This window comes from Panthera leo, chromosome B1 (assembly GCF_018350215.1).
Source record: "Panthera leo isolate Ple1 chromosome B1, P.leo_Ple1_pat1.1, whole genome shotgun sequence".
Classification (NCBI taxonomy): Eukaryota; Metazoa; Chordata; class Mammalia; order Carnivora; family Felidae; genus Panthera; species Panthera leo.
Genome location: NC_056682.1, coordinates 86,507,227 through 86,534,456, shown reverse-complemented (window position 1 = coordinate 86,534,456; position 27,230 = coordinate 86,507,227). Strand labels below are relative to the sequence as shown.

The window sequence follows — 27,230 nt, the reverse complement described above, 5'->3', positions numbered from 1 at the left end:
TTTTTAAAAAAAGTTGCATAAATCACATTAATAACATGTGGTCTGTTGTCTTCAGTTTCATTAGAGTGAAAACTTGATGCTTGTGAAGCAGTCTTAATTGTAGAAGCCTATATATTTTGATGATTTTCCCCTTTATGGTTGTGTCATTTAAACCTTTTAAATTGGTTAAAAGTATCTAATTTATCCTTGAATCTTTCCATTCAGCTTGAAACAGTTTTTTCTTTTGTTCTCATTTCTTAAATTTACATAATATTGAATTAAATTCTGTAATGATAATAATGCAACTGATTCAAACAGGTTTGGGAGAACAAAACTCTTAGCATATAGCTCACCTTGTGGGAGCAGAAGAACATAGGCATACCAGAATAACCTAGCTGTGACCATTCAGTCCTCAAAATTTTCTGAGGTAATGGAGAGAGCTGGTGTTAATCTGTTGAGTCGGTTAAATTGAGGTCACTTAGGACAGCCTCTGTAGTAACAGAAATCCATTATAGATGGCTTAAGTGAAGGAGGGAATGAATAAATTAAAAGTATTCACAGATCTGTTACAAAGCCAGGAGCAAGTGGTATAGTCATGACTCAGGAGAAACCAGACCTGGACAGCCACTCATTCTCCTGGATTTCAGAATCTCACCTATTGTTCCATGTTTCACTTTTATTGATACTTTCCCTTGGATTATAAAATTGATGCTATCATAAACTTTTGGAATTTCTCTTTTCATGTAGTTTTTAATTCTTGATTCCTGAAGGACAAATATTAATTTTGAGTGTTATTTATGTGAATTGAGATGAAAATGAACCAAGATAAGTCATCTACAATATTACCTCTTTTTGTCCAACCTTTTCTTGATTTCTAACTCAGCTTGATGCATTATTTTCTAGCAGGGAAAGGAGTTGCCATTAAGTTTTTAGAAAGTTACATCTTAATACCTTAAAAAAAAGAACACCTTCAAAAATGTATAGTTTACTTGCTTTTAAATTTTTATCCAAAAGTTAAGAGATTTGTAAAAGGGTGTGTACATAGGTGTGTGTGCATAATTTGGAATGTCGATTTAGCCCTTTAATAGTAAATAACATGTTTTGTACAAGAATAGTAACTGCACTTAGGTATTTTATTAAAGTGTGCTTGTGTGTTTGTACTCTAGGTGGCGATCATAGAAGAATTAGTAGTAGGTTATGAAACCTCTTTAAAAAGCTGCCGGTTATTTAATCCTAATGGTAAGTGCTCAGCTTTTATATTTTACAAACATCTTAAAAATTTTAAGGTATTGTGAAATTCTTAATCAGAAGGTCAGTATTCATAATTTAGACAGTAAGCTTAATATTTTAAACTTTTTCCTTTTTAAGATAGAGATGCATTAATTTGCACATTATGTGAAAATATTTGGTTAATTATCTTACTGAAAAAAATGTAAAATTTCAAACTTCTACAAAACTAGTCCTGGTCCTATAATGATCCTCCATCATTTATTAGCCACCCTGTTTCAATAACTTTTAACTCCTGGGAGAACATATTTCATCTATATTCTTAACCTTCTTCCCTCTCTGCATTCCCGTGTTATTCTGAAGCAAATCCCGAACATCACATCATTTTATGGATGAATATTTCAGCATTCTAATGATCATAACCATAATATCGTCACCACACTTGAACATTAATACTTTTTTAATACCAAAAAAGTCCATGCTTACATTTCTAGTTATGTTAGAAATTTTTTTTTTCCTTTTTGGTTTTGGAGTTTGTTTGAATGAGGATCCATATGAAATCTATACTTCAAGTTTGATATTTTCTCAAGTTTTTCTACAGTCCATATTTTGCTGACTGAACTCCCATGGTGTTACTTAACATGTTATTCCTCTGTCCTCTGGATTTGTTGTAAATTGGTAGTTGGATATAGAGCTGTACTGTCTAGTATGATAGTTCTTGACTATTAAAATTTTTTTAATTTGGTAAAATTTAAAATTCAGTTCCTGAGTTGCAGTAGCCACATTTCAGGTGCTGCTTAGTACCATGTAAAACCAGTGCCTACTACCATATTGCCCAGGGAAAATACAGAACATTTCTATCATTGCAAAAGCTTCTAATAGACAGGCTTAACAAGATTCAGGTTTTTGGGGGATGTGTGTGTGTCATGTTTTTCTTTCTTTTATTTATTTTTTTTTGGTTCGTTGTTTTTTGTTTCCTTTTATTTAAGTTTAAAAAAAATTTTTTTTTTAATGTTTATTTTTGAGAGAGAGAGAGAGAGAGCACGAGCGGGGGAGGAGCAGAGAGAGAGGGAGACAGAATCGGAAACAGGCTCCAGGCTCTGAGCTGTCAGCACAGAACCCAACATGGGGCTCGAACTCACAAACCGTGAGATCATGACCTCAGCCGAAGCTGGATGTTCAACCGACTGAGCCACCCAGGCGCCCCAAGTTTCTTTTTTTTTTAAATGTTTATTTGAGAAAGAGCGTGCTCGTGAGAGAGCGGTGGGGGGTGCGGAGAGAGAGGAGGACAGAGGATTCAAAGCAGGCTCTCTGCTGACAGAGCAGAGAGCCCCAAGGGGGCTTGAACTCAGAAGCCATGAGCTCATGACCTGAGCCAAAGCCAGAGACTTAACTAACTGAGCCACCCACGCACCCATTTCCTTTTAAATTTAAAGGGTGAACAAGATTATTTCATGGGTGGTGGAATGTTCTTCCATCAGGAAGTATTTAGTGTTTATTTTGTATGTTAGCAATTGTCAGGAATTACAAACTGGTGATATTCTATCATTCATTTTCTATTATCTTACAAGAGAAATTTCCCTTCATCTGTTACCTGTTTATCTAGTATTTGAGTTTATGTAGGAAAACCAAGATGAATTCTGCTTTTCCCCCCTACCTCTCCTACTTTTTGTTATTGTTTCCCAGTTTTCAAAATAATGAATTCATTTAGTAGCATCCTTCAAAGATGCCAGTGCACATTTTAAAAGTATGATGAATTCATGGGTTTAAATATACTTGATGTTTTAAGTCATTGCAGTTTCAAATGGTTCCAGCCTTCTCATACCATGGTAGTAGTTGATAGCTTTTTTGCAGTTTAGTGTGACAAGATATTCCAGTTCATCTGGCACACTGTCCATAGCAGACCTGGAATCAATAGTTTTTCCAAAGGAACCCTGGTTCTTACAGTGGGAAATCCCAGTATAGGACCTGGGATGCTTGTTGCTATTGGGTTGATTATTGTTTCTAGGTCTCAGATTAATTTTAATAATACTTTTTAAAAGGCGTTACCATGGTTTCATTGGTTAATCATCATGATGTTCCTTTGATTATCAGCATTTTCCTACATATTTTACAAATGTGGAAGAGGTTCAATGACATGCCCAAGAATATGCAGCACTTTAGTTGCAGATCTATCAGATCGGGAGTTGGTGAGTTCCACTCCTATTGTTTGTCCACTGAGCCATCCTGCTTTTACTAGGATAAAAATAAGCAGTCTGTTGCTTTCTTTGAAAGCAAGTAACAGTTCTTAGATTTTAGATATTGGTATGAAATAAAAAAGCATTTTTTAATGTGTGGGTTGTATATTTAACTTACACATTTTCTTGTGAGTATATAGAAGTTGAATTACGAACTAAAATGTAGAGTAAGCATTTTTTCTTACCTCATCTTTTGGGTATAGTTTTTATTCAACCTAAATTATGCATCGTTGCATATCAGCATAATATTAACATATATTGAAAATATCATAATCACCAAAACTCAACCACATCACAGGTATACTTATGTAGAGTTTAGTATATTAGCTAGAAATATTAAGCAGTCAGGCCCGTTTTTTTTAGCCTCACATTAATGAAAAATTTCTTTTGATACCTTTTTCCCATCTCTCATAAATAACTTCCTAGTCCATACACATTCATAGTTCTAGCCCTGATTGTCTCCCCTGACTCCTTTTAGTTTCTTTTTTTAGGTAATTTTTTTTGTATCTTTATCTTGTTTATCTGCCATATTTATTATATAAAATTCTTACTAATTCAAGGCATTGTGCTAGGGGCTGAAATCATACAGAATAGAAAGCATGGTCCCTTTGAAAGATCTTACAAATTTAAGGATAGTTTTATAGCTAGATACGTAAATAAATGGTTCAAGGTATTTTTCCTTATTAACAAAGATAAAGCCATTTGGAGGTGGGTACTCGCTTACTATACGTTAATGACTAATCTTGGTTTCTTTCCTCTCCCACCCACCTCCCCCGCGTTTTAAAGATGATGGAAAAGAGGAACCACCAACTACATTACTTTGGGTCCAGTACTACTTGGCACAACATTATGACAAAATTGGTCAGCCATCGATTGCTTTGGAATACATAAATACCGCTATTGAAAGTACACCTACATTGATAGAACTCTTTCTTGTGAAAGCTAAAATCTATAAGGTAAAAATCTCCCCCCCCCCCCCTTTTTTATAAGGTAATGGGTCTTAGAAAGAATTTTTTCTATAGTTTGTAAATTCTAAAAGATATAACAAAAATGATATATTTGATGGTTTGTAAAACCTGGAATGAATATAGTGCATTCCTCAGTCTGATTACTTTTAGATTTGTCATGGTCATGCTACTTTATTTATGTCTATATATACACATAGATATACATATATGTATATGGTTATTCAGATATGTGGTTATTCATATTATGTATTTTCATGCATTCACACATACGCGTATCTAATTATTTTGTTGGTTTTAAGTTGTAAGAGTATAGATACTCAAACGTTATTAATTTGCTGTGAAATGTTTGTTTCTATTAACATTTGAGTATGATCATGATCAGTATCCGAAATGAAACTGAAAATTTTATAGTTTTACATGTCTTCTTAACTTCTTGGTCCTTCTTGAGAATCTCCGGTCCTATGTTTTAGCATCCTCTTAAAATAAAATTGGCTCTTCTCGTTCTTAATACAAATACAAATTAGTAATAAAATCTCTTAGGGAAGAGAATGTAAACTCACAATTTATTTACCAAAAAATAATGAAATTAAGTGATGTTTTAAAAGCACTTCTCAAAGCCAGGTTATTATCCTCATTAGTTTTGTGTCTTTGACAAATGGACTAGTTATGTGAATTAGAATGCATCTTGGAATGCCCAGTAATAGTCAGTGATGTGTCCATGTTTCTTTTAGGGTAGAAATTTGGCCACACCTTTGCCTATTTTTTCTTCTTTTTTTTTTTTTTTCTTTTACTTTTCAGTGTTGATGAATAATTTTTTTAAATAAGTATTCTTGTATGTTAACTGAATTTCTCTGATACTCAACCATGATGCCTTTTTTGACCTTTATATTGTTCTGACTTAAAGATTTTGACTATTATTTATTCTTAAATTTAACCATTGTTGTTGAGTATTCATTATGTGCCAGGCACTGTTGTAAGCAATGAGGTATAACAGTAAACAATAAAGCAAGTTTTTACTAGCAGGGAGCCTATATTCTGTGTAGCCAGAAAAGTATCAAAATGTATGCACGTATATTGGTTAAGGTTCTAAGATCAGTCAGAAGAATACCTTTTTTTTCACTTGTGTTTTAGTTACCTGTCAATAGGTAACTAATTATGTGCCTAGTAAAATTAGCATACTGATTGGTTTATTTTGCTTTTCTACCCTATAAGCATGCTGGAAATATTAGAGAAGCTGCAAGGTGGATGGATGAAGCCCAGGCCTTGGACACAGCAGACAGATTTATCAATTCGAAGTGTGCAAAGTACATGCTAAAAGCCAATCTGATAAAAGAGGCTGAAGAAATGTGCTCAAAGTTTACAAGGGTTTGTACAGCTACTGTTCTTATGAATAAACAGTCTATACTTGTATACCTTGCTTATTTTTCAAAATTTTTTTCTAATATTTTTAATATCAAAATAGGATTTTATTAAGTTCCCTTTGATACTAATACTGACATCAGTAATAGTATAAAACATTTTTCTTTTTAGGTGGTTGTGCAATGCTTTTTTGTTTTTTATTTATTTATTGTACAGTGTGTTTTTAAACTCTGATTTACATTGAGATGTGTTCAGATGAAATTTTTTAGGAGTGAAAGGAACGAATACTAGTTGAATACCTGCTGTGTACTAGTGTTCTGTATCTTATGTTACTCTCCAACCCCAGTTATGTAGATCTTTTGATTATTTACAAAGGTACATTTTTTTTCCAGTGATTAGAAATATAATTTCAATTTCCTATAATAACTGTTCCCTCATTCTGAAAATGGTTAATACAGAAAGTGATTTTGAAAGAATTAAAGTCAATAGACCATACTTTCCTTCTTAAATTCTATGGTGAAATAGTGTATTTGGTAAGACATGGTCTTGAATGCATGTAATTTTTATACAGGAAGGAACATCAGCAGTAGAGAATTTGAATGAAATGCAGTGCATGTGGTTCCAGACAGAATGTGCCCAGGCTTATAAGGCAATGAATAAATTTGGTGAAGCACTTAAGAAATGTCATGAGATTGAAAGAGTAAGTACCCTATATATGTGAGTTTCTTATTTTATTCTGTTATATGTTGAAGGTTTGGGGCAACTGTTTTTTCTTTTCTTCCTCTTTGTAATTCACAGCTTGTGATTTCTAAATATCAATGTTCACAGTTTTTCAATAAAAATGTTGCTGACTATATTATGAGCAGACTTCCCCATTGTCTACTCTGCCTGCAAGAATTCATGTAAAAAATTTGGAGAGTTTGCATCTTGTTATGTTCTTACTGATTTTTGAATGTTTCTTTCAAATTGCTGCTGTATCTTCAGTAATACACAGCTCATTAAGGTATCTTAGAAACTGGGGGTTGATTGGTGATGCAATACACTCTTGATACTCATAAGGTACAAGTTTTGAAGTCTTTTTACGGTATTTCTGTAGCCTATGTCATTCCTCATTTTTTTGATAAATTCATTGTTTTCTTAGTCCTCTTCACTTCTGATTCATTTGTATCACTAGTGGTTGGCTTTCCTTTTTTGTGTTTTTCACAGATAAAGATAATTTATATAATTTCATGCTTTTTCTCTTATCAAGTCGAGAACCGCAGAACTTAGTTGAAATGAGCTAGGTTGTGGTTGCTCGACTTACTTCACTAATTGGTTTCTCTCTCGCATACCAACATAACATTGCGTAGGACTCAGATTTGTATTTTCAGAAAAATTACCAAATACTGTATACTATAATCTTCGCAGGTCATTCTGAATATAAAAACTGAATGTTTAGTGTGTAAATCTGTTGCATCATTATGTATACTAGTAATGTTTGATTTGTCATGCTAGCTTTATTTAAGTATGGTTAAAGAAGGAATAAGTATATATGTTTCAAATGATTGTGCTTCCTTTTCATTTAGTAAATAATTCATTGCCCGGTGTTTGCCATATACTGTGCTAGGGGATGGTCACTTGTATTTGCTTATTTGATATGGAAAGTATTTATTTATACTGGATGATTGTAATATGTAATATTTTTTAATTTATTAATTTTTTCATGAATAGGAAACCAGTAAATCTAAAAGTTTGATTTCTATAGCTTTTTTTGACATTGTTATACTTCAGTATAATAAAAAAGATGATTTTGTTAGCATTTTATAGAAATCACTGACGACCAGTTTGACTTTCATACTTACTGTATGAGGAAGATTACCCTTAGATCATATGTGGACTTATTAAAACTAGAAGATGTACTTCGACAGCATCCATTTTACTTCAAAGCAGCAAGAATTGCTATAGAGATCTATTTGAAGCTTCATGACAACCCCCTAACAGATGAGAATAAAGAACATGAAGCTGATACAGGTATAATATTCAAAGATTTCTTATTGTTTGCTGTGATATGTGTATGTATATTTATATTTTTGTGTAGTTTAGATTTTTCTTGAGCTTTTTATTAAGCACCTGTGGGAAGATGTTGTACATGCTTAGAAAATGATGATGGACGTTTGTGAATTTCTCTACGCAACGAAAGAAAAATACTGTTTATACTTTGAAAAGCAAGAATTTAATTTGTAACTGGTCATTAGCTTTTAAGAAGTTGAATCTCATGAGTTTAACATTTAATAACTGGTTTACCCAGTACTGTAAATTGCTAACTATGATACTATAAATTGCTAACTGTATCATTAGTGTTGCCTGTCAGTGTATCTAGTTCTTCTTCTTTTTAATAGTTATTTATAATTAACCTACTGAGAGGCAAATATTGCTTGAACATTAAAAGCCAGCTTGGATGGGGCACCTAGGTGGTTCAGTCAGTTAAGCATCCCTTGATTACTGCTTGGGTCATGATCTCATGGTCATAGGATAGAGCCCTGCATTGGGCTCTGTGCGGGCTTGGAGCCTGCTTAAGATTCTCTCTTCCTTTCTGCCCCTTCCCCGCTCGTGCACTTGTGAGTGCATGTGCATGCTTGCTTGCTGTCTCTCAAAAAAAAAAAAAAAAAAAAAAAAAAAAAATTATTAAAAGCCAGCTTGGAATTAAACTAGTAAAATTGCCTAGTGATTTATCATTTGGACAGTTTTTAAAGTGCTATTTTTCTGCCATGATGTCAGATGTATAGTATTCCTTAGATAATTATTTGGGGAAGAATTTCAATGAAAATGAAAGAGGCATGTAGAAGGATATAAATTAATTGTACATCCAGATATTTTGTGACTTAATTTGTGGCAAAAATGTTACAGGAGATGGGGTGTAAGAAGTGTGTCAGGATGTTATTATTCAGTCCTGAGTTTATTCTTCTGAAGTTATGGTTGGTTGTTTTCTGTATCCTTCTTCCTGCTAAGGAGAATCATTTTGTTAATTTGTTGTTAAATTTTACTTCCTATTGCCTAGGAACCCTTAAGAACTTTCTAAAATCACACATTGAAACCCTCGTACAGATTTCACTTGACTCTCTCTACTTGTTGCTTCAACTAGAAAATGCCAGTAAGAATCTATGGAACAGTTAACTGTTGAATCTGAGAGTTATTGTCCTCTGACTTCTTTTGTTCACTGACTTCTTTCTGTTCACTCCTCCTGCCTTTCTCTTCAAATTATACAAATAATATACAATTAACTCTTAATTATACAAAGTTAAAACAGTTCAGAAATGTACTAACAAATACGAAAATTTCCTTTCACTGTTCTCTTACCTGTAGGTCATCTTCTTTTAGATTATCCGTTTAAAGCGTTCTGTTTCCTTTGTGCACAATTACATTTATGTGTATGTAAACTCTACACACACGTTTCAGAGCAGTTCTTTGAGATTGTTTGGTTTTCATTTGTTTTATTTTTTTAGCTTCATAAATGAGTCATATTATCCCTGGTATTCTGCAACTTAGACTTTTTATTTTTCATAGTGTTGCTCCACGTCTGGGCATAAACTTACTACAATTATCAGTCATTTAAGGGCTATGTGGGAACCTTTGTGTGTTTTTCCCCCCACTGTTACAGTGCTATAGTAAATCCTTGTACATCATTTTGCACATGTTTATTTAGCATGGATTGTTAGAAGTGGAAATTACTCGGTTAAAGAGTATGAAAATTTGAACTAGTGTCAAATTGCCTTTCTTAAGAGGTTCGTCAGTTTTTATTGCCACACTGTATTGTGAGATTATCTTTTATTTTATTGCTAACACAGAAAATTATCCATTCTTTACATTTTTGTTATTTATCTTAAAATCCTCATATGAGTGAAGTCATATGATACATGTCTTTCTCTAATTTTGCTTAGCATAATACCCTCTAGTTCCATCCACGTAGTTGCAAATGGCAAGATTTCATTCTTTTTGATTACTGAGTAATACTCCATTGTGTGTGTGTGTGTGTGTGTGTACACACCACATTTTCTTTATCCATTCATCCATCGATGGACATTTGGGCTCTTTCCATACTTTGGCTGTTGTTGATAGTCCTGCTATAAACATGGGGGTGCATGTGTCTCTTCGAAACAGCACAGCTGTATCCCATGGGTAAATGCCTAGTAGTGCAATAGCTGGGTCGTAGGGTAGTTCTATTTTTTAGTTTTTTGAGGAACCTCCATACTATTTTCCAGAGTGGCTGCACCAGTTTGCATTCCTACCAACAGCGCTGAAGAGATTCTCTTTCTCTGCATCCTTGCCAACATCTGTTATTGCCTGAGTTGTTAATTTTAGCTATTCTGACTGGTGTGAGATGGTATCTCATTGTGGTTTTGATGTGTATTTCCCTGATGATGAGTGATGTTGAGCATTTTTTCATGTGTCTGTTGGTCATCTGAATGTTTTCTTTGGAGAAGTGTCTATACATGTCTTTTGCCCATTTCTTCATTGGATTATTTGGTTTTTGGATTATCTTTTCCCATTTTAGTTTTCAACTTCTTGGCTTATAGAAGTTTTCTACATAGTCAGGACTTTAATTCTTATTTATATATTGCAGAAATTTTCTTCCTGTTTTATTTAGGTCTTTATGGTGGGTATCTTTTATTATGTAAAAGTGTTAGTTTTTATGAGATAAGATTTCTTTAATCTTTTGTGACTTCTAGGTCTTTCATAAAAAGGCTTTTCTACTTCAGAATTTAAAATATATTCATAAATATCTTCTGTGTTTCCTTATAACAATTGTTCTGTTCTGTTTACAATTTGTTAATCACCTGGAGTTAATTTTTATATACTGTTGTGAGGTAGAAGGTAGCTTATTACCTGCAAGTAGACTGCTGATTCCTCAACAATATTTATTGATAAGTTGTCATATTCTCTGCTTATTTAAAATGCCATCTTTAGGTGACCCTGGCTGCTCAGTTTGTGGAGCATATGACTCTTGATCTTGGGGTTATGAGTTCGAGCCCCACGTTGGGTGTGGAGATTACTTAAAAATAAAATCTTTGAAACTAAATAAAGTGGCGCATGGGTGGCTCAGTGAGTTCAGCGTCTGGCTCTTGATTTCAACTCAGGTCATGATATCAGAGTCATGGGATCGAGGCCCACCTGCGATGTCTCTGTGCTGAGCATGGAGCCTGCTTAAGATATTCTCTCTGTCTCTCTCTGTCTCTCTCTCTCTCTGTCTCCCAACCTCTCCTTCAAATAAATAAATAAACAAATAAACAAACAAAATATTAAGCTGTGATGTAGTGAATTGTGGATATGGTGTCTGGTTCTAACACAACATCAACTTACTATACAGACGTTAAGATTGTGATATTGACATCAGTATTCAGTTTTCTGTTCTTATCTGTCTCTTAATCTAATACTGTGTCTTTAGAATTTTCTTGCCTTTACATGCAAATTTTTGCTTATATGTGAACTGTATGATTAGCTTGATGCCAGAAAGTTTCTTTTGGAATTTTTAATTTGAATCGCATTTAAGATATAGATTACTGTTTGGGGTGGGGATATCTTAAACAATTATTATTAAGTCTTTGCATACTAGAATGCATTGTATCTTCTATTTAATTGTCCGAAAACTTTGGTGAATTTGTTACTAGCATTATCTCTCCATGTCTTTTTTTCCATTACAGTATTCTGAAAATTTTTTTAATGTTTATTTATTTTTGAGAGTACAAGCAGGGTAGGGGCGGAGAAAGGGGGAGAGAGGATCTGAAACGGGTTGCACACTGAGATGTGTGGGCTCGAAGTCATGAACCACAAGATCATGACCTGAGCCGAAGTTGGAAGCTCAACCAACTGAGCCACCCAGGCACCCCATCTGTTAACAGTATTCTAAATGAATATTATAATTTTTGTCAAGTTAGTATCCTTATTGAACTCTGATATTAGGTTTAGTTGTTTTTTCAGTTGATTTTTAAAAAATTTTCTATGTAAGCTATTATGTTAATCTGTAAACATTAGTTTGGTTTCTTTCAGAATTTATTCCTCTCTTTTCCATGCTTTACTGCACTGGTGAGGGTGGCAGAAACTGCTAACAGAAACAGTAGTGTGCTTGCTGCCTTCTTTATCTTTAGACATAATGTTTCTCATGGTCCATCCACCGTAAAGCTTGCTATTTGTAACAGATATGTGGTAGTTACCCTTTATTTGGTTGAGAAGTTATTTTTCACTTTTTATGTTTTATCTTTTAGTAAACCTACAGTCTTTATGTGGCCAGATTTATTTTGCTTTCTTGTGTGAATGTTGATTTGGCTGGATACTTTAGGTTCAGATGTTATTTGCTATGCATTCATGTGTATGTGCACACACATACGTGCACACAATTTTTTAAATAGTTTTTTTTTTTAATGTTTATTTTTGAGAGAGAGAGGCAGTGGGACAGAGAGCAGGGGAGGGGCAAAGAGAAAGGGAAACATAGAATCTGAAGCTGGCTCCAGGCTCCGAGCTATCAGCACAGAGCCCGACATAGGGCTCGAACTCACAGACCATGAGATCATAACCTGAGCCAAAGTCGGATGCTTAACTCACTGAGCCACCGAGGTGCCCCTACACACAGTTTTATTTAAGAGATAGTGCAATATTCTAGCATAGGAGAATTCTTCTCTGGTTTCTCTTGAGCTGAAATTCTAAGCCTCTATTATGTTAACATAAGTCATAGGTAATTCTTGTAAAATTTAGACAATGCTTATCCAGATAAGTTAGTGCTACATTAAGTGAAATAGGATTTGAATTAATTTCTATATTAATTTCTTATGTAGTTATTCCTTTCCTATTTTTGTATGGCAACTCTATTATTATTAACTACATGGATCCTTTCAAGGCAGTGGCAGATAATATAGAATAAGGTCACAAACTAGCCAGTGGGCAGATCCGTACTGCAGTTTGATTTGATAAATGAAGTTTTATTGGGACACAGCTGAGCCTATTCATTTATATATTATCTATGGCTAATTTTGTGCTACAAGAGCTGAGTTTAGTTGCACCAGAGATCTGAAAGTATTTAGTATGTGGCTCATTATAGAAAATGATTGCTGACCCCCAGTATAGCATAATGGAAAGAAACAGCCCAGAATTTGGAATGAGAGTGAAGTGGATTTAAATCCTTGCTGTGCCTTTTATTATTACTTGAGTTATTGTTTTTCCTCTGAAACCTCAGTTTTCTCATACATAAAATAATAGACTCTAATCCATGAGATTATTAAGGACATTAAATAAAATAATGTAGGGATGGTATCTAGTGTGTAGTCAGGATGCAAGTGGTAGCAATTACTGTACCAGTCATTAAAAGGTCAGCATTTTTGTGGCTGCTCATTTATAGTCTTTTGTTTCCAGAATGTAAGTTTTCATCCTTGTTTGAAATTTTCTTTTTCAGTAGTAAGGGCTTCTTTACTAGGGAAAAGAGAAACAAGTCTGTATTTGTTCTGATGGTGGTTATCTATTGCCACATAATATTCCTAAATTTAGCAGCTTAAAATAATTATTTCTATAGTTTAGGAATTTAGTAGCCTCTAGGTGGGCCCAGCTTAGGGTCTCTTACAAAGTTGTAGTTGAGATGTTGGCTGGGGCTACAGTCATCCGAAAGCTTAACTAAGACTAGAAGATTCATTTCCTAGATGGCTCACTTGCATGGCTTTTGGCAGGTGGCCATAATATGTCAGTCTCTCTAGAGAGTTTCTTGAGTTCATCAAGCTAGCCGTGAGAGAGCAACGAAGAAGCCACAACATTTTTAATGTTCTGTTCTCTCGACACAACATTCCATTACTTCCTTCACATTCTAATTGGTAGCAGTGAATTACCGAGTATAAACTATATTTGAGTGGGAGAAGAATGAAACAATTTGTAGATATATTTTTAACTGCCATGTTCTACAATCAGGACACAAATTATTTATATTATTCTTAAATGCAAAATACACTTGCCCCTCCCAAGGCCTTCAAAAGTCTCATTCCATTACAGCATTGGCTCAGAGTCCAGAATGTTACATATAAATGAGGTGCAGGCGCTGATAAGGGTTCTTGAATATGGTTCTTCAGTATAGTTAGTATAGCTCTTCAAGCATAGTTCTTGATATGAAATCCTGTATCAACCACATATTCAGTATAAATTGATGGCAGAGGAATAGGGTACCCACTGTTGATATTCTTATTCAGAAAGGGGTGATGAGGGAGGAATGAGAGGTACACAAGAGTGACTGGTTAGTTCTCAAGTCCAGTTGGGTACAGGATTAGGACTCACAATGTAGGAATACTTCTCTTATGGCTCTTGGTTCTATGTTCTGGGTTCTTGGTTCCACCTTCTGTATCATCTTTTCTTGTTCTTAAAAGATAGCATTTGCAGGATGCCTGGTTGGCTCAGTTGGAAAAGCTTGTGACTCTTGATCTTGGAGTCATGGGTTCAAACCCCATGTTGGGTGTATAGATTACTTTTTAAAAATTAATTAATTGATAGTTAACATTTGTTTGCACCTTAGTAGTTTTCCAGTCTGCTTCCAAAATTTGGGAGGTCTTTTCATTTAACACTATCTCCATTCCTTTCAGTCCAGATTTGCTGTTTCTACCCATCTAATTCTCTTAAAACTTTTAGGGATCTTTTGTGAGTCTTATTAGAATCCACATGCACAAATATCTTTGTCTACCTTGAGCACTGAGAGGACACCACCCTTAAGTTTCTTAGAAGCTCTGTTGTTTGAGAGGATCTGTGACTCATACCCTTAAAATTTTGGGGTGACTAGTAACTGAGGCACCATCTTTCTGAGTTCTAAGCCTTCAAGGAATCTCCCTCCCTTCCTTGTCTTTAGTAGGCTCCATACCCAGCATGGAGCCCAACATAGGACCTGGACCAAGATCAATAGTCGGATGCTTAACCAACTGAGCCACCTAGGCACCCCTGAGTCTTAAAAGATTTTAAAGCCAAACTCTACTTTCCCTGTTGACATGCTTTCTTGGCAGTTCTCTGAATTTGATCTTTGCTCAGCAGCCATTTCAGGAGAGGCTAAGAATTTTCAGAACCGTTAAATCCTTGTTCCATTTGTTTCTTTTTCTTGCATTTTTATTACAAGCTGAAAGAGGAATCAGATGCCTCCTTAACTACCTTTTTTTTTTTTTTTTTTTTTTTTTTTTTGGTCTGGAAATACCCCTAACTAGATCACCTGGTTCATTTGATAGATTTTATAAATGTTACTTAACTTTCTGCCTCTACATGACTATAACATGTCTCTTCAAAATCAACTTGCAGCCTCTTCAAAATTGATTCTGTTAATAGTCTAGGTAGGGTTCTTTGAGCTTCCATTAATGCTTTTCTCCAAGTCTTTCCACCTTTTGCCACTCTATGGAACCAAAACCAGTTCTACATTTTAGGTTTTTATTGCAGCAGCATCCCCCTTCCAGGTACCAAAATCTGCCTTGGTTATCTGTTGCTGCTATTGCTTACACATAGCTTTAAATAACAAACATTTATTATATCAGAGTTCCTGTGGCTCAGGAATTCAGAAGTCACTTAGCTGTATGATTTTGAAAGATGTAGGGGTCTTTCAGGAGGTTGAAGTCAAGACAGCCAGGGCATCTGAGGGGTTGACTTGAGTTGGAGAATCTGCTTCCAAGATGGCTTCGTCTCATACCCAGAAGCCTTTTCTTGGCCACATGGGTCTTTCCATAAAGTTGTTTGGCTATCTTCACAACATGGCAGTTGGTTTCTTCTGAGTTGTCCAAGAGAAAGCAAGGAGCAGTCCACAGTGCTTTTATGTTCTGATCTTGGATGTCATATACTTTGATTTCTAGCACATTCCATGTGTTAGAAGTGAGTCAGTGAGTATAGCCTACAATTAAGGGAAGCGGGGAAATAGGTTCTGCCTTTTGAAGGAAAGAATTTATGGGCATATTTAAAAAAAATTTTTTTTTAACATTTATTTATTTTTGAGACAGAGAGAGACAGAGCATGAACGGGGGAGGGTCAGAGAGAGGGAGACACAGAATCTGAAACAGGCTCCAGGCTCTGAGCTGTCAGCACAGAGCCCGATGCAGGGCTCGAACTTACGGACCGCGAGCTCATGACCTGAGCCGAAGTCGGCCACTTAACCGACTGAGCCACCCAGGCGCCCCAATTTATGGGCATATTTTAAAGTCATCACAGTGGTGGTATATTTTAGAATGACTTTTTTCATTTCCTGGTATCAACAAGTATTACCAAGTAAATACCAATTGTACATGTAGCATTCAGATTTACTGCTTGAAGACTAAATAGTATAGAGTTTTTACTTCATTATTACGTATTTAGCAGTGATTTCCAGGCTGTCTTTTGAGACATCCATAGTTTATACTCAAGAGCTATTGTTAATTTTCAGTGTCAAATTATTAATTTATCTTATAGTTATTCATTGTTCCGTCAACAAATACTTGCGTGTTTTCTGTATATTCTGCTAGGCCCTGAGAATACAAAGATTATGAGGAAGACACAGTCTCTTCCACCAAGGAGTTCACAGTCTAAAAGAGAAACACCTGTATAAACAAAGTATTGTTACAAGCAAAATATATGTCATAGTGGCAGCACAGAATAGAGAATGAATAACTGACAAGGTTAGAGGGGCATAACTAAGAAAAAGCATAGTCCAAAGCCATAGAAATATGAACATTTCTAGAATTGCAACTAGTTTAATATTGTTGGATGAACTTGTATACTTTTTTATGTTTTGCCATGGTTGCAGCACCAGGTCTCCACCTGTTTTCAAAAAAAATTTTTAAAGAGGTTACAGTATTCTCTACATGTGTGGAACTGTTAAAGGGCTAGATACACATAGGCATATGAACACATAACATTTAATATTTTTAAAAAATTTTTTAATATTTATTTTTGAGAGAGAGAGAGAGAGAGAGAGAGAGACAGAGTGTGAGTGGGGGAGGGGCAAAGAGAGAGGGACTCAGAATCTGAAGCAAGCTCCAGGCTCTGAGCTGTCAGCACAGAGCCTGATGCAGGGCTCGAACTCATGTTCCTTGAGATCATGACCTGAGCTGAAGTCAGAGGCTTAACCAACTGAGCCACCCAGGCCCGCCTAACATGTAATATTTTTTATGAGAGTTTTAGTGAGAATATTAAATTAGTGATTGATCATTACTAACCTGATTTATATGCTTTTAATTAATTAACACTTATTGCCTACAGCAAACATGTCTGACAAAGAGCTAAAGAAGCTACGTAATAAACAAAGAAGAGCTCAAAAGAAAGCCCAGATAGAAGAAGAGAAAAAAAATGCAGAAAAAGAAAAGCAGCAGAGAAATCAGAAAAAGAAAAAGGATGATGATGATGAAGAAATTGGAGGTCCCAAAGAAGAACTTATCCCTGAGAAACTGGCCAAGGTACTTAATAAAGAGTTTAGCACAATTTAGTGAAATTTCATGACAGCTATTACCATTTAATATGGTCTTATTCAACCAATTTGATTATTATTTGAGTGAAAAATTTTAATTTTTAGTCTCCTTTCTCTCTCTGTCTCTGTCTCTCTCTCTCTGTCTCTCTGTCTCTCTGTCTCTCTCTCTCTCTGTCTCTCTCTCTCTGATCATACTTCACATTTAAAACTTGTAGTAATGATCCTGATCCAGAGTAATCTAGTATGGTATAGTGGAAAGTTTTGGCTTTTGAGTCATTCTGATCTGGGTCCACATATCAGCATGTACACTTCATTGTGTGTTTGGACACTTTGTCTAACCTCTCTGATGATTTTCTCATCTATAAAATGGGACTAGTAAAAATCCCTACTAGGCAGAGATGTGAGGATTAAAGAAAGGAACTATATGTGTAGAGAATGTAGCATCTGTTACAAGTGGTAACATGCAACTTTTTATATCTAGAGACCAAATTGAGCTTGTTAAAAAGTGAGTGTATATGTATATTTCTCATTCATGTGTCAGTTTACAGTCCTTATTTATTGAACTTTGCTATTTGAACCTAATGTCTTTAAAGTTCCCAAATATTTTCCCCCAGGCCAAAATCACATGTGCCATTTTTAACCATTAAGCTGAAACCAAGGTATTCACTGTCACACAAACCATTTTGATTAGTAATGTACCTGTGTACTCCTGGCTCTTGACATTCACCTACTCCATGTGAAAATAATTGCATAATTTATTATGTTAAAGCAGTAAATAATAGTGAGCGCATTGCCCTAGAGTTCAGTATTAGCCTCGCTAGTAACTAAAAAAATCAAAATCAACTGCTCTATAATGAAGAAAAATTATAATACTTAGTAAATAGAGTTGGAAAATAGTTTTAGGATTATACCAGAGCAGATGGACAGTAATATCTCATAGCAGTGTTGCTATTTAAGAACCATAGAGAAATCTGGCTTGGATTTCAAAGGATATATTGACATCTTTTCACAAATAATTGTGTAACTATTTTAGGAACAAAGATACTACTTTTTATTGTTGGGTGCTTATTGGAAAAATATACAGAATAGGGAGGAAGCACAGAAAATGGACCTTTTAGGCCTCATGGAGAATTGCAGTTATTCAGCGATAATATCAACTTTAAGGGCCCTCCATCTTTATACCTCAGCTTTCTTTATTACTACCACCACTAACTTGTCTGCCAGCACCATTCTTTCCCTTGACTTTCCTTAATGACTTTTTTCTTTGTAACACTTCATATCTCACATTATACTTTTTAAAGAGAGGATCTGTCTGGCTTGTTTAGTCCTTGTCTAATAAAGGGTAATCCCACAGAGCAGAATTCTTATGCTCGCATTCCAGGCCTCCTTACTGGGTTTTCCTTTTATTTTTGACTTGAGTTTTTCTTGTGTCCAGCTTATCATGGCTGCTTTTGGACCAGATGTCAAGTTATAGTCTAATTATTAATAGCTATATAGGGTTGTAGAGTCTCAGAAGAAAATAATTCCTACAGAAAGTGCTTTATTTGGAAGGAGCCCAGTGGAAGGCACCCTGATCTGGGGTGCTGTTTAATATATACTTCTCTTGCTTGTTGGGCACATAACACCCTTCTCTTCCTAGGATAACTGCCGCCAGGATGCCCCCTTCTAATAGCATCCACACTTACTTATATCCCCAGTGTGGTGGCAGCACCAGATTATACCAAGCCATCATAACAAGGTATGGCATTGTAGACTCTTTTAAATGCTGCCTGCCAAGTGTGGATCTACAGTCTATAGATTGTGATTTTTTGTGATCCTATATTTTATCATTCTTCATGTGATAAGTGGTATATTTAGTGTCATTCAGGATTTTATATATATGATATGAAGTAGAAGCATCGTTAAGTTAGCGGTAATTCCAGGTAAGGAAAATAGGAAAAGGTTTAGTGAGTGAGTTTAATATTTAGTTAACTGAGTATAAACCTGAAGTTTCTCCAGCGTATCATGAGGCAATAAATTGTTATTTTTGAGTTCCCTCATGTGCCACCCATCCTGTGTCCCTCCTCACCTTCAGTCAGTACTTACCTCAGCTGGACTATTTTTTCCTTCTGTATACACACATGTTCTTTATCAGTGTGTCCTTAATATTCTGGCTGTATAAGGTATGATAGTTTCAAGCTTTTTGTTGCTATGCTGGGAGCATAGGGAGACGTACTCCTATATAACGTAGTGTAACGTGGATTAGACTTCACATCAGTTTATAAATTTAAAAATTGCACGTGATCAAACCACCCTTGCAGATCTCTTATATTGCCCGTCAACACAACGCAGTCCCAGTGTACATTTCTTTAACTTAAGTAAATTCAAATCTTCATGACTTGTAGTTTTTTAATATATGTGCTGCCAGAGCAGGTACTGGATGTAATTTTTTTTTGAGAAACAAATGAGTATGCATAATTTCTAGCAATTTCATCCAGTATTCCACTCAGTGAACATAGGACCCTAACTAAGTATGATAGAAGTATAACTACCATTTGTTTAGTCCCTGTCAGTTTCTGTGTGCATCTTCTCCTAGTGAGAACATTTTGCTACAGGGATTAGGATTTTGGTACCTAATATATGGTTTTCATATATATAATGCAAATTAATGAGATATATATGTCTGTCTGTCTTTACAACTTTAGGAATTTTCAAGGGTAGTTCTGTTGATTTTTTTTTTTTTTTCTCCTGATCTTAAGCACTGATTTTAGAACTCATCCCTGTTGATAGGCTTTTGTATATATAACCCTATACTTCATTTTGTATATATGAATGTAGAATGTAGTTAGCTTTATTGTGGTTATGGACATATGTTTAAGCACTTAGATTTAGCCTAACAAAATCTTCCCTATGCAAGTAAGGCACAAGGAAACATGTAGGAATTTCAGATCCAGATCTCCTGTGGAGGCATGTATTCTCACTTATTAGAAATGCAGGCAGAATTTCCCTTTTCTTTTTCCAAGTTCAAAAACTTGATTTCAGTAAGTATAATGTTTGTATGACTCAGCTGCCCTATATTCCTTGTATCCATTTTGTTAACAGCAGCCATATCTCCCTGGTGATAAATTGCCCTGATCAGTACAGCAGTCTTCATTTCAAGCTTGATACAGCTCCATTACAATTTCAGTTTCCAGTTTTTTACCTTCCTTGGTAGACATTTCTTCCCTGTATATCACAAATTCCAACTCAATAGGACATAGAATCATGGGAATAAGATAAGCAAAATATTAAAAATGTGTGAGAAAGGCATACTTCTGAGGGCCCCTCTTTCCCCCGTCTCCTGGTATCTACAGCTATTAGAGTGACAATGCCATATATTGATTTCTTGTTCAGAGCACATATCTTTCAGAATAATGCCAGCTGCTTTACATGCTAGTAGTATACAGCAAATCTCATAGACATCACTTTTTTGTTCAACTTTTTTTTCCTTTTTAATACTGTGAAATCATTTCCTTAGCCACAAACTGTGTCGGTGAAACACAATTAGAAGAGGCACGTTAGACAGGTATGGCAAATCCAGATTCCATCAAGGATAAATTGTCACTGCCTCTGTCATGAGACAAGACAAACAGGCACAGATATTCAGTGCCTTTCTGATAAATATGGTATTGTTCCCCACCCACAGCTTGGTCTACAGAGAAGAATCTTGTCTAAATACTCAGTCTAGAAGTGTAACAATAGCACAATTATGTAGTAAACATTATACCTGCCCAGTAATGATTACAAGTATGTAATTAATATGACATTTATATAATTACTAAAGGGTGGTAGAGACAGAGTTTTATAAGTATAAATATTTTCACATGCCATCTCCCCATTAGCATGGCATTGGAATAAAGATGAATTCTATAGAATTTGTATTATTAGAACAATGCAAGATGGAATCTTTTTTTTTTTTTAATAGCTTGATTGTACTTCACTTTGAGTTTAAAAAGAACGTTGACTCATTCTGTAATATTCTCCACCTCTCATTCTTACCCCTCTATCCTATTTAACATCTCTCCTCGGTTCCCATCCCCCCAACCCCACCCCAATTATCTTACCTGTTTATCTCACTGTCTGTCTTTCCCTGGTTCTGTTTTATCTTCATCTTTACTTGTTGGATAGTTTCTATTTAGAGATAATGTAATATCTGTGGTTAAAAACCAGCAAAGAGTTCTAGAGTTCAAAATCCCCTTCCTTTAGACTATGAGAGGTTAAAATATGACAGTATTTCTGGGTAATGGGTAAGTGATTTTTACCAAAACAACAACAACAATAAAAAACCAGAAAGTGTTTTTAATGGAGAGAATAACATCATACCCCTCCATCTTGCTTCCATTTGTATAATATCTTTTATTTTTGTTAGGTTGAAACTCCATTGGAAGAAGCTATTAAATTTTTAACACCGTTGAAGAACTTGGTGAAGAACAAGATAGAAACGCATCTTTTTGCCTTTGAAATTTACTTTAGGAAAGGTAGGCAATTAGGGGATAGTGGCCCTGATAAAATTGATCACTGTATTTCTTAGATATAGTCACCCAAGTCCAGTAGCTTTACCAGTGTAGGATTTTTTGCCAATGCAGCTTCCTCACAGAAATGCGTGCTACCTGTGCAAGATGTTGTGGGGAGGTATAATGATACTATTATCTCTTCTAGGACATTAAAATCAACAATAGATGAACATCCATAACTAGGATTAAGGTCATATGTAGTAATTGCCGTGTACTTGTGTGAATAAAGTTAATGACATAGAGCTTAGATTAGTGCCTGATACACAGTAAGCATTGAATAAATGTTGGTTTTTATTAGCTATTGTTACAAGATGTGGCGCTTAAGGTGTATCTTGAAGGATGAATCATTTCTAAAAGAAGAGCTGGATAGAAAGGAAGAGGATGCTTTAAGAAAACACAAGTATGTGTAAATAATGTAGAGGTTTCTGTATTGCCCAAACCAGATAGAAAATAAATGAAGGGTCTTGGTTGTCTTGTTTAGAATGCCTCAACTACATATAGATACTGATTTTGTGGAATTGAATTGCTGTAATCCAAGTGGTTCATTGAAAAAAAACTAAGTATATCATTAAGGGAAGGAAAAAGAACTTGGTTAATAAGCTCTGACAGAAGGTTGTTGCTCCAAGCAGTGTAACTTACGTTCTACTTAAAGAGATGGAAAATGGTGCCCCTATCGAGTTTCCATTTAAAAATCCTGTTTATCAAAGGTAATTAATGGGAAAGGTTCTCATATAGCATTGCTTGAAAATAGGACAAAAAGCTATAGTTTGATTTTAATTTTTATTAAGATATTTACATGAATATGTAATATAGAAAAAAGCCCAGGAAGAAATAGATTAAAAAAATAACAGAAGGTCTCTTGATGGATTGAGTGATTACAGTGTTTTGTTATAATTCTGTTTTCCAAAATTTAGAAAATAAACTTTAGTAAATAGTCAAGTAATTTAGAAACTTTTAAAGAACAGTTAATTATAACTTCCTTTTTAACAAATATTCTTAAATGGAATACCGAAGTATAAAAAAGTTGTTCTGCTTGAAGTGAGGAAGGGGAATCTAAATTCCATTCAGTTGGCTTCTTGGTTGTGTTCTAAAGACCTCTGAAGGGCTCTTCAGCTGTTGGATTTCATTGTTGTGTGAAATGGGTAGTAAAGGGTATGGCAGTGTTGTTAGCTTTTTGAGTGTTGGGTAAGAGAAAAATGTCAGAGGAGCCTGGAGGTTTGAATTTTGTTATTTGGAGAACGGTACCAAATTAGGGAAGTCGTAACAAAGAGGAGGTAGTTATAGATGAGACTTGGAAGTTCAGTAAGTATTCAGGTGAAATTTCCATGGAACAGGTGGAAACACTACTAAAGCTGGTGAAACATGGGGTGTGAGTATGGGGATAGTATAGAGAGAGCTTAGAAATCACTGAAAATAATAAACTTGGTAAATACTGTACCTTTTGAGGAGAAAGAGGAGCCAGGGATTGATAGGAGAGGACAGATAGGAGGGAAACCATTTCACATGTCACAAAACCCAAGAAAGGAGATTCAAGTATAAACAATCAAGATTTATAAGTAGTGCAGAAGATCCCTTTATTCTGATTAAAGGAGGTTAAGAAGTGAAATGGCTTCAAATTTTGTTCCTATTGAATGCTATCTAATTTTTTTGTACTTCATAAAACCTTTTTTCTTAAAAGAATATTGTGTGGAAATCATTAGCTAATGTTGCTAATCTGAGGAAATCATTTGCTTTACTTACGTTGCAGTTCAAATGTGGTTGACTCTAAATTAGTTTCTCTATTTGTAAGATCTTAATCTTCCAAAGGAGGGCATCTTATTTTATCAAATGATCAAAATATATCTTACTTTTTCTTTTTATAGAAAAATTTCTTTTGATGCTACAATCAGTAAAGAGGGCATTTGCTATTGATTCTAGTCATCCCTGGCTTCATGAGTGTATGATTCGACTCTTTAGTACTGGTATGTTTTTGTTTTCCATTACTTAAGTATTTGGTTATAGTAGTTGCTAGTGACTGTATAAGTGATCTATATAAGCTTGTCATAAACTTAATCATTTTAAAGCTGTTGGGTATTAAATTAGCTAAGGGGAAAAGCAGGGTTCTTTTCTTTGTGATGAAGGTATTTATTTTAAGGCTAGAAATGTTACTTGATTTTGATAATAGGATTGTTTAGTCCAGATATTTGAGAATCACCTTTGTTTCTGTTTCTAAAAAGTTAACACGTAAGTTGAAATTGTGAATCATAGTCGTTATGTAAAGCGTTTAGTAAATTGTTCTAAAATTGAAGAATCTCTTTGAAATTGACTAGCTGTCTCCTTATTTATCTGTCTTCAGAATTCTTTGTCATAAAATTTTTGTTAATAAATACAGGTTTAAAAGAACTTTAAGACAATCATTGTACTTTTCAGATATTTTCACAATAAGATCCATATACTACTTCTAACATAAAGTAGAACTATAGAATTTTAGAGAGTAAAAGGTAGAACGTTATGCTAATTGTTTTTCATTTTAATAATAGTTGAGAAATATGGGACCCTAAAAGATTAAATGACTTATTCAAGGTAACATAAATAATTAGTAATGAAGCAGGAATGAGAGCTCAGGTTTTCATACTGTTCTTTCTACTACCACAAGAGCTTGAAATTTAAAGTACTCCTGTAGTCAAGTGGTGGTGGTGGTTTGATTTTTAAGTGAATAGAGAAGGGAAATTGAATTTTTGATAGAACAGTCTGCAAATACTATTAAGTTACCTGTCTCATTGCTAAATACTCAGCCACATATGAATCCATACATACCTGGGAATAATGAGATTAAACCAGGCATCCCAGTCAGTCTTTTGAAAAATGTTTAATTGTCCTCCTGATGAAGAAAGTTGTTTTGGGGGTGCCTGGGTGGCTCAGTCAGTTAAGAGTCCAACTTTGGCTCAGGTCATAATCTTGTGGTCCGTGGGTTTGAGCCACACGTCAGACTCTGTGCTGACAGCTCAGAGCCTGGAGCCTGCTTCGGATTCTGTCTCTCCCTCTTTCTCTGCCCCTCCTCTGCTCGTTCTCTGTCTCTCTCCCTCTCAAAAATTAATAAACATTAAAAAAATAAAAACACAAACCTTATTTTGACTTCTAAGAAAAAGTAAATCCTTATTTAAAGTATATTTATGCCTGTCAAAAAAAAAAATGATTCCTGTTATAGACACTGAACTGTTTTTCAGTGTTTTTAATTCTGAAAGTAAAAAATAACATAACCACCTCATAAAATAGAAGAAGGAATTGCTATTCTTAGAGAAAATAGAGAAATTTCTTTCTAGTGTTTTCATATTAAAATTTGTTTGAAGTCATGAGTCCGAAAATTAAGGCCAGGAGTAATGGTCTTAGATCCATTCTTGCTTAGGATGGAGTGCACTAAAATTATTCTCAAAATTAACATGAACACTTTGTTCTTGTATAATCAACTCTTTCCTAAAATGTAGTAGTAAAATAATATATAGAAGTCTTATGGATTTGGAGACTTCCCTCTGAAATATGAATTAAAAGTGGCATATTTAAATGTATTTGCTTATAGTAAGTATGTGGATTGATGAACATATGACTGTTGTCTTAGAACAGTTATATTAGGAACTAAAATGCTTCAGAAGAACAAAGAAAGGCAGAATGGTCCTGATGTAAGAGTTAGAATTATTTAGTTAGCTGTTAGCTGTATCCATAGCTTCCAGACATTGTCTGGAAGAGTAACAAAGTAATCCTTATTTTGACTAAATTTAGGCATTAAAGCAGTGATAATTTGGAGTGCTAAAGATGCACTGTCTTTAAAAGGCCTTCAAGAATTTGGGTACAGTTGTGTAGTATGTAAAAGTATTTGTGCAACCACGGACACCCAGAGTAGGGGCATCTTTGATATACCCCACAAGTTTCCTTTAATAAAACTGATAGCTTTGGTAGTTTTAAAATAAGATTTAACTTTGAAGTAATTTTTCAAGAACACATTTGTCATGTCAAGTTATATTTTACTAACTGCTTCTTTACAAAGAAACCCTTACAACACCTTCTTGGGGAATATGGGAAAAAAACGGTGCCTTGACACCTATTTTATTATAGAAACTTCTCTGAGTAAATATTCATTTTAGCCGGGTTATGAATACCCTTCCAAATCTTCAGAATGATGTTATACTACCAGTGTAATTAGTATCTGCTGCCTAAACTAATTTACCATATACGTCAATCTTCCTCTCCCCTTTTTAATTATGAGGATGATTTGGTATGTGCCCTTTTCAAGTTTTTCACTTTTTCTTAAAGTTGTAGGACTTAAAGCAACTTAAACTACATTTCTTCTTGGTACTAAGTAAAAGGAGCTTAGGGTTCAGTTGTTTATTATTCCCTTACATGCTTTTAAAAAGAATCACTGTTTGGTCACCTTGATCTACAGTGAATCTTACATCTTTTCTTCTCTCATTTGTACAAACCCATTTCTTCCTTTTATCTGCAGATTATTTTTCTTCTGTGCTTATGTATTTCTCCCCTAAAAGCTTTGTTGATCCTCTTATTTAATCTATTTTACCCTTTTGAATGGTAATCACTTAGTAGGTTGTGCTTTAGAGCCTAGTAGTGAGTAGTCATTATCTTGCACAGAATATGAGCATTTTCTACCCAAATTATTAACAAAACAGGGAGCTAGCCTAGGAATCCAGAGAAATTCTTTTGGCTAAGAATCTACCCCTTTTTCAATGCGACTTTTAACCATTGACAATTACTAAATTAATCCAGTCTGCTAATAAGCTCAGAGCATGAACCAAACATTATTTTAATTTTAGGATGTCAGAGGATTCAGAAGCCTCTCATAAAAAGTTTTATTCCCCTTCCCTCAATTATTATTTTTCCTTGATTCACAAGACTTACTATTGCATCATAAGGTAACAAGGAAGCTAATTCAGTAGTCTCAGATTTTTTATTTTCCTGAGACCTCAATATTTTTTTGTTCATTTTAGTCACTTTCCAAGGACTTTTAGATTGGTTCATCCCCTACTAATTTTTAGTAATAAAAGCTTACCTAGTAGACCTGGGATGCATGAGGTTGCCCCTTTCCTGAAAGACATAGGTAATAATTGCATTACACAGAATTCATACAACTTGCTGAGTCTTACTGCAGTTGAATTTTTTTTTTAAATTAGTATCTTCCTGGAAATTATAGTGCCAATCTACATAGTGTAGGGGAGCTAACAATCAGCCTCAAACATTTTGTGACTTGGGGAGGAAATGTTTTTGGAAATAGCTATTAGTGGAAGTTCGGAGTTATATAAATATTTCTTCTTTATACATCCTGAATATATATATTTGTTTTTAATTGTGTGGGCTTTTTTTTTTTTCTTAAAGCAATTTCGATTTTTCTGGGGGATTATTTTAATCTGAGGAAAACAAATTAATGAAGGTAATAAAAAACACGAAAAGCTTAGCGTCCACTTATAACCAACTATAATGTAACTATACAGTTACTTTCCCATCTGCATATAGTGTCCCGAAAGCACTTCATTCA

The 27,230-nt window shown here is 34.6% G+C and overlaps 1 protein-coding gene across 2 annotated transcripts in view; it reads left to right on the top strand.

Moving 5' to 3' along the window:
- The window catches only part of NAA15 (N-alpha-acetyltransferase 15, NatA auxiliary subunit), an 83,985-nt gene that overhangs the window by 48,868 nt on the left and 7,887 nt on the right, over positions 1-27,230 (top strand). For both annotated transcript variants that reach the window (XM_042935449.1, XM_042935448.1), the window contains exons 10-17: positions 1,146-1,218; positions 4,230-4,399; positions 5,624-5,776; positions 6,342-6,470; positions 7,567-7,780; positions 16,973-17,166; positions 21,565-21,673; positions 23,572-23,670. In XM_042935449.1, coding sequence (XP_042791383.1) covers positions 1,146-1,218; positions 4,230-4,399; positions 5,624-5,776; positions 6,342-6,470; positions 7,567-7,780; positions 16,973-17,166; positions 21,565-21,673; positions 23,572-23,670 — 1,141 coding nt within the window. The remainder of the gene's footprint in view (positions 1-1,145; positions 1,219-4,229; positions 4,400-5,623; positions 5,777-6,341; positions 6,471-7,566; positions 7,781-16,972; positions 17,167-21,564; positions 21,674-23,571; positions 23,671-27,230) is intronic.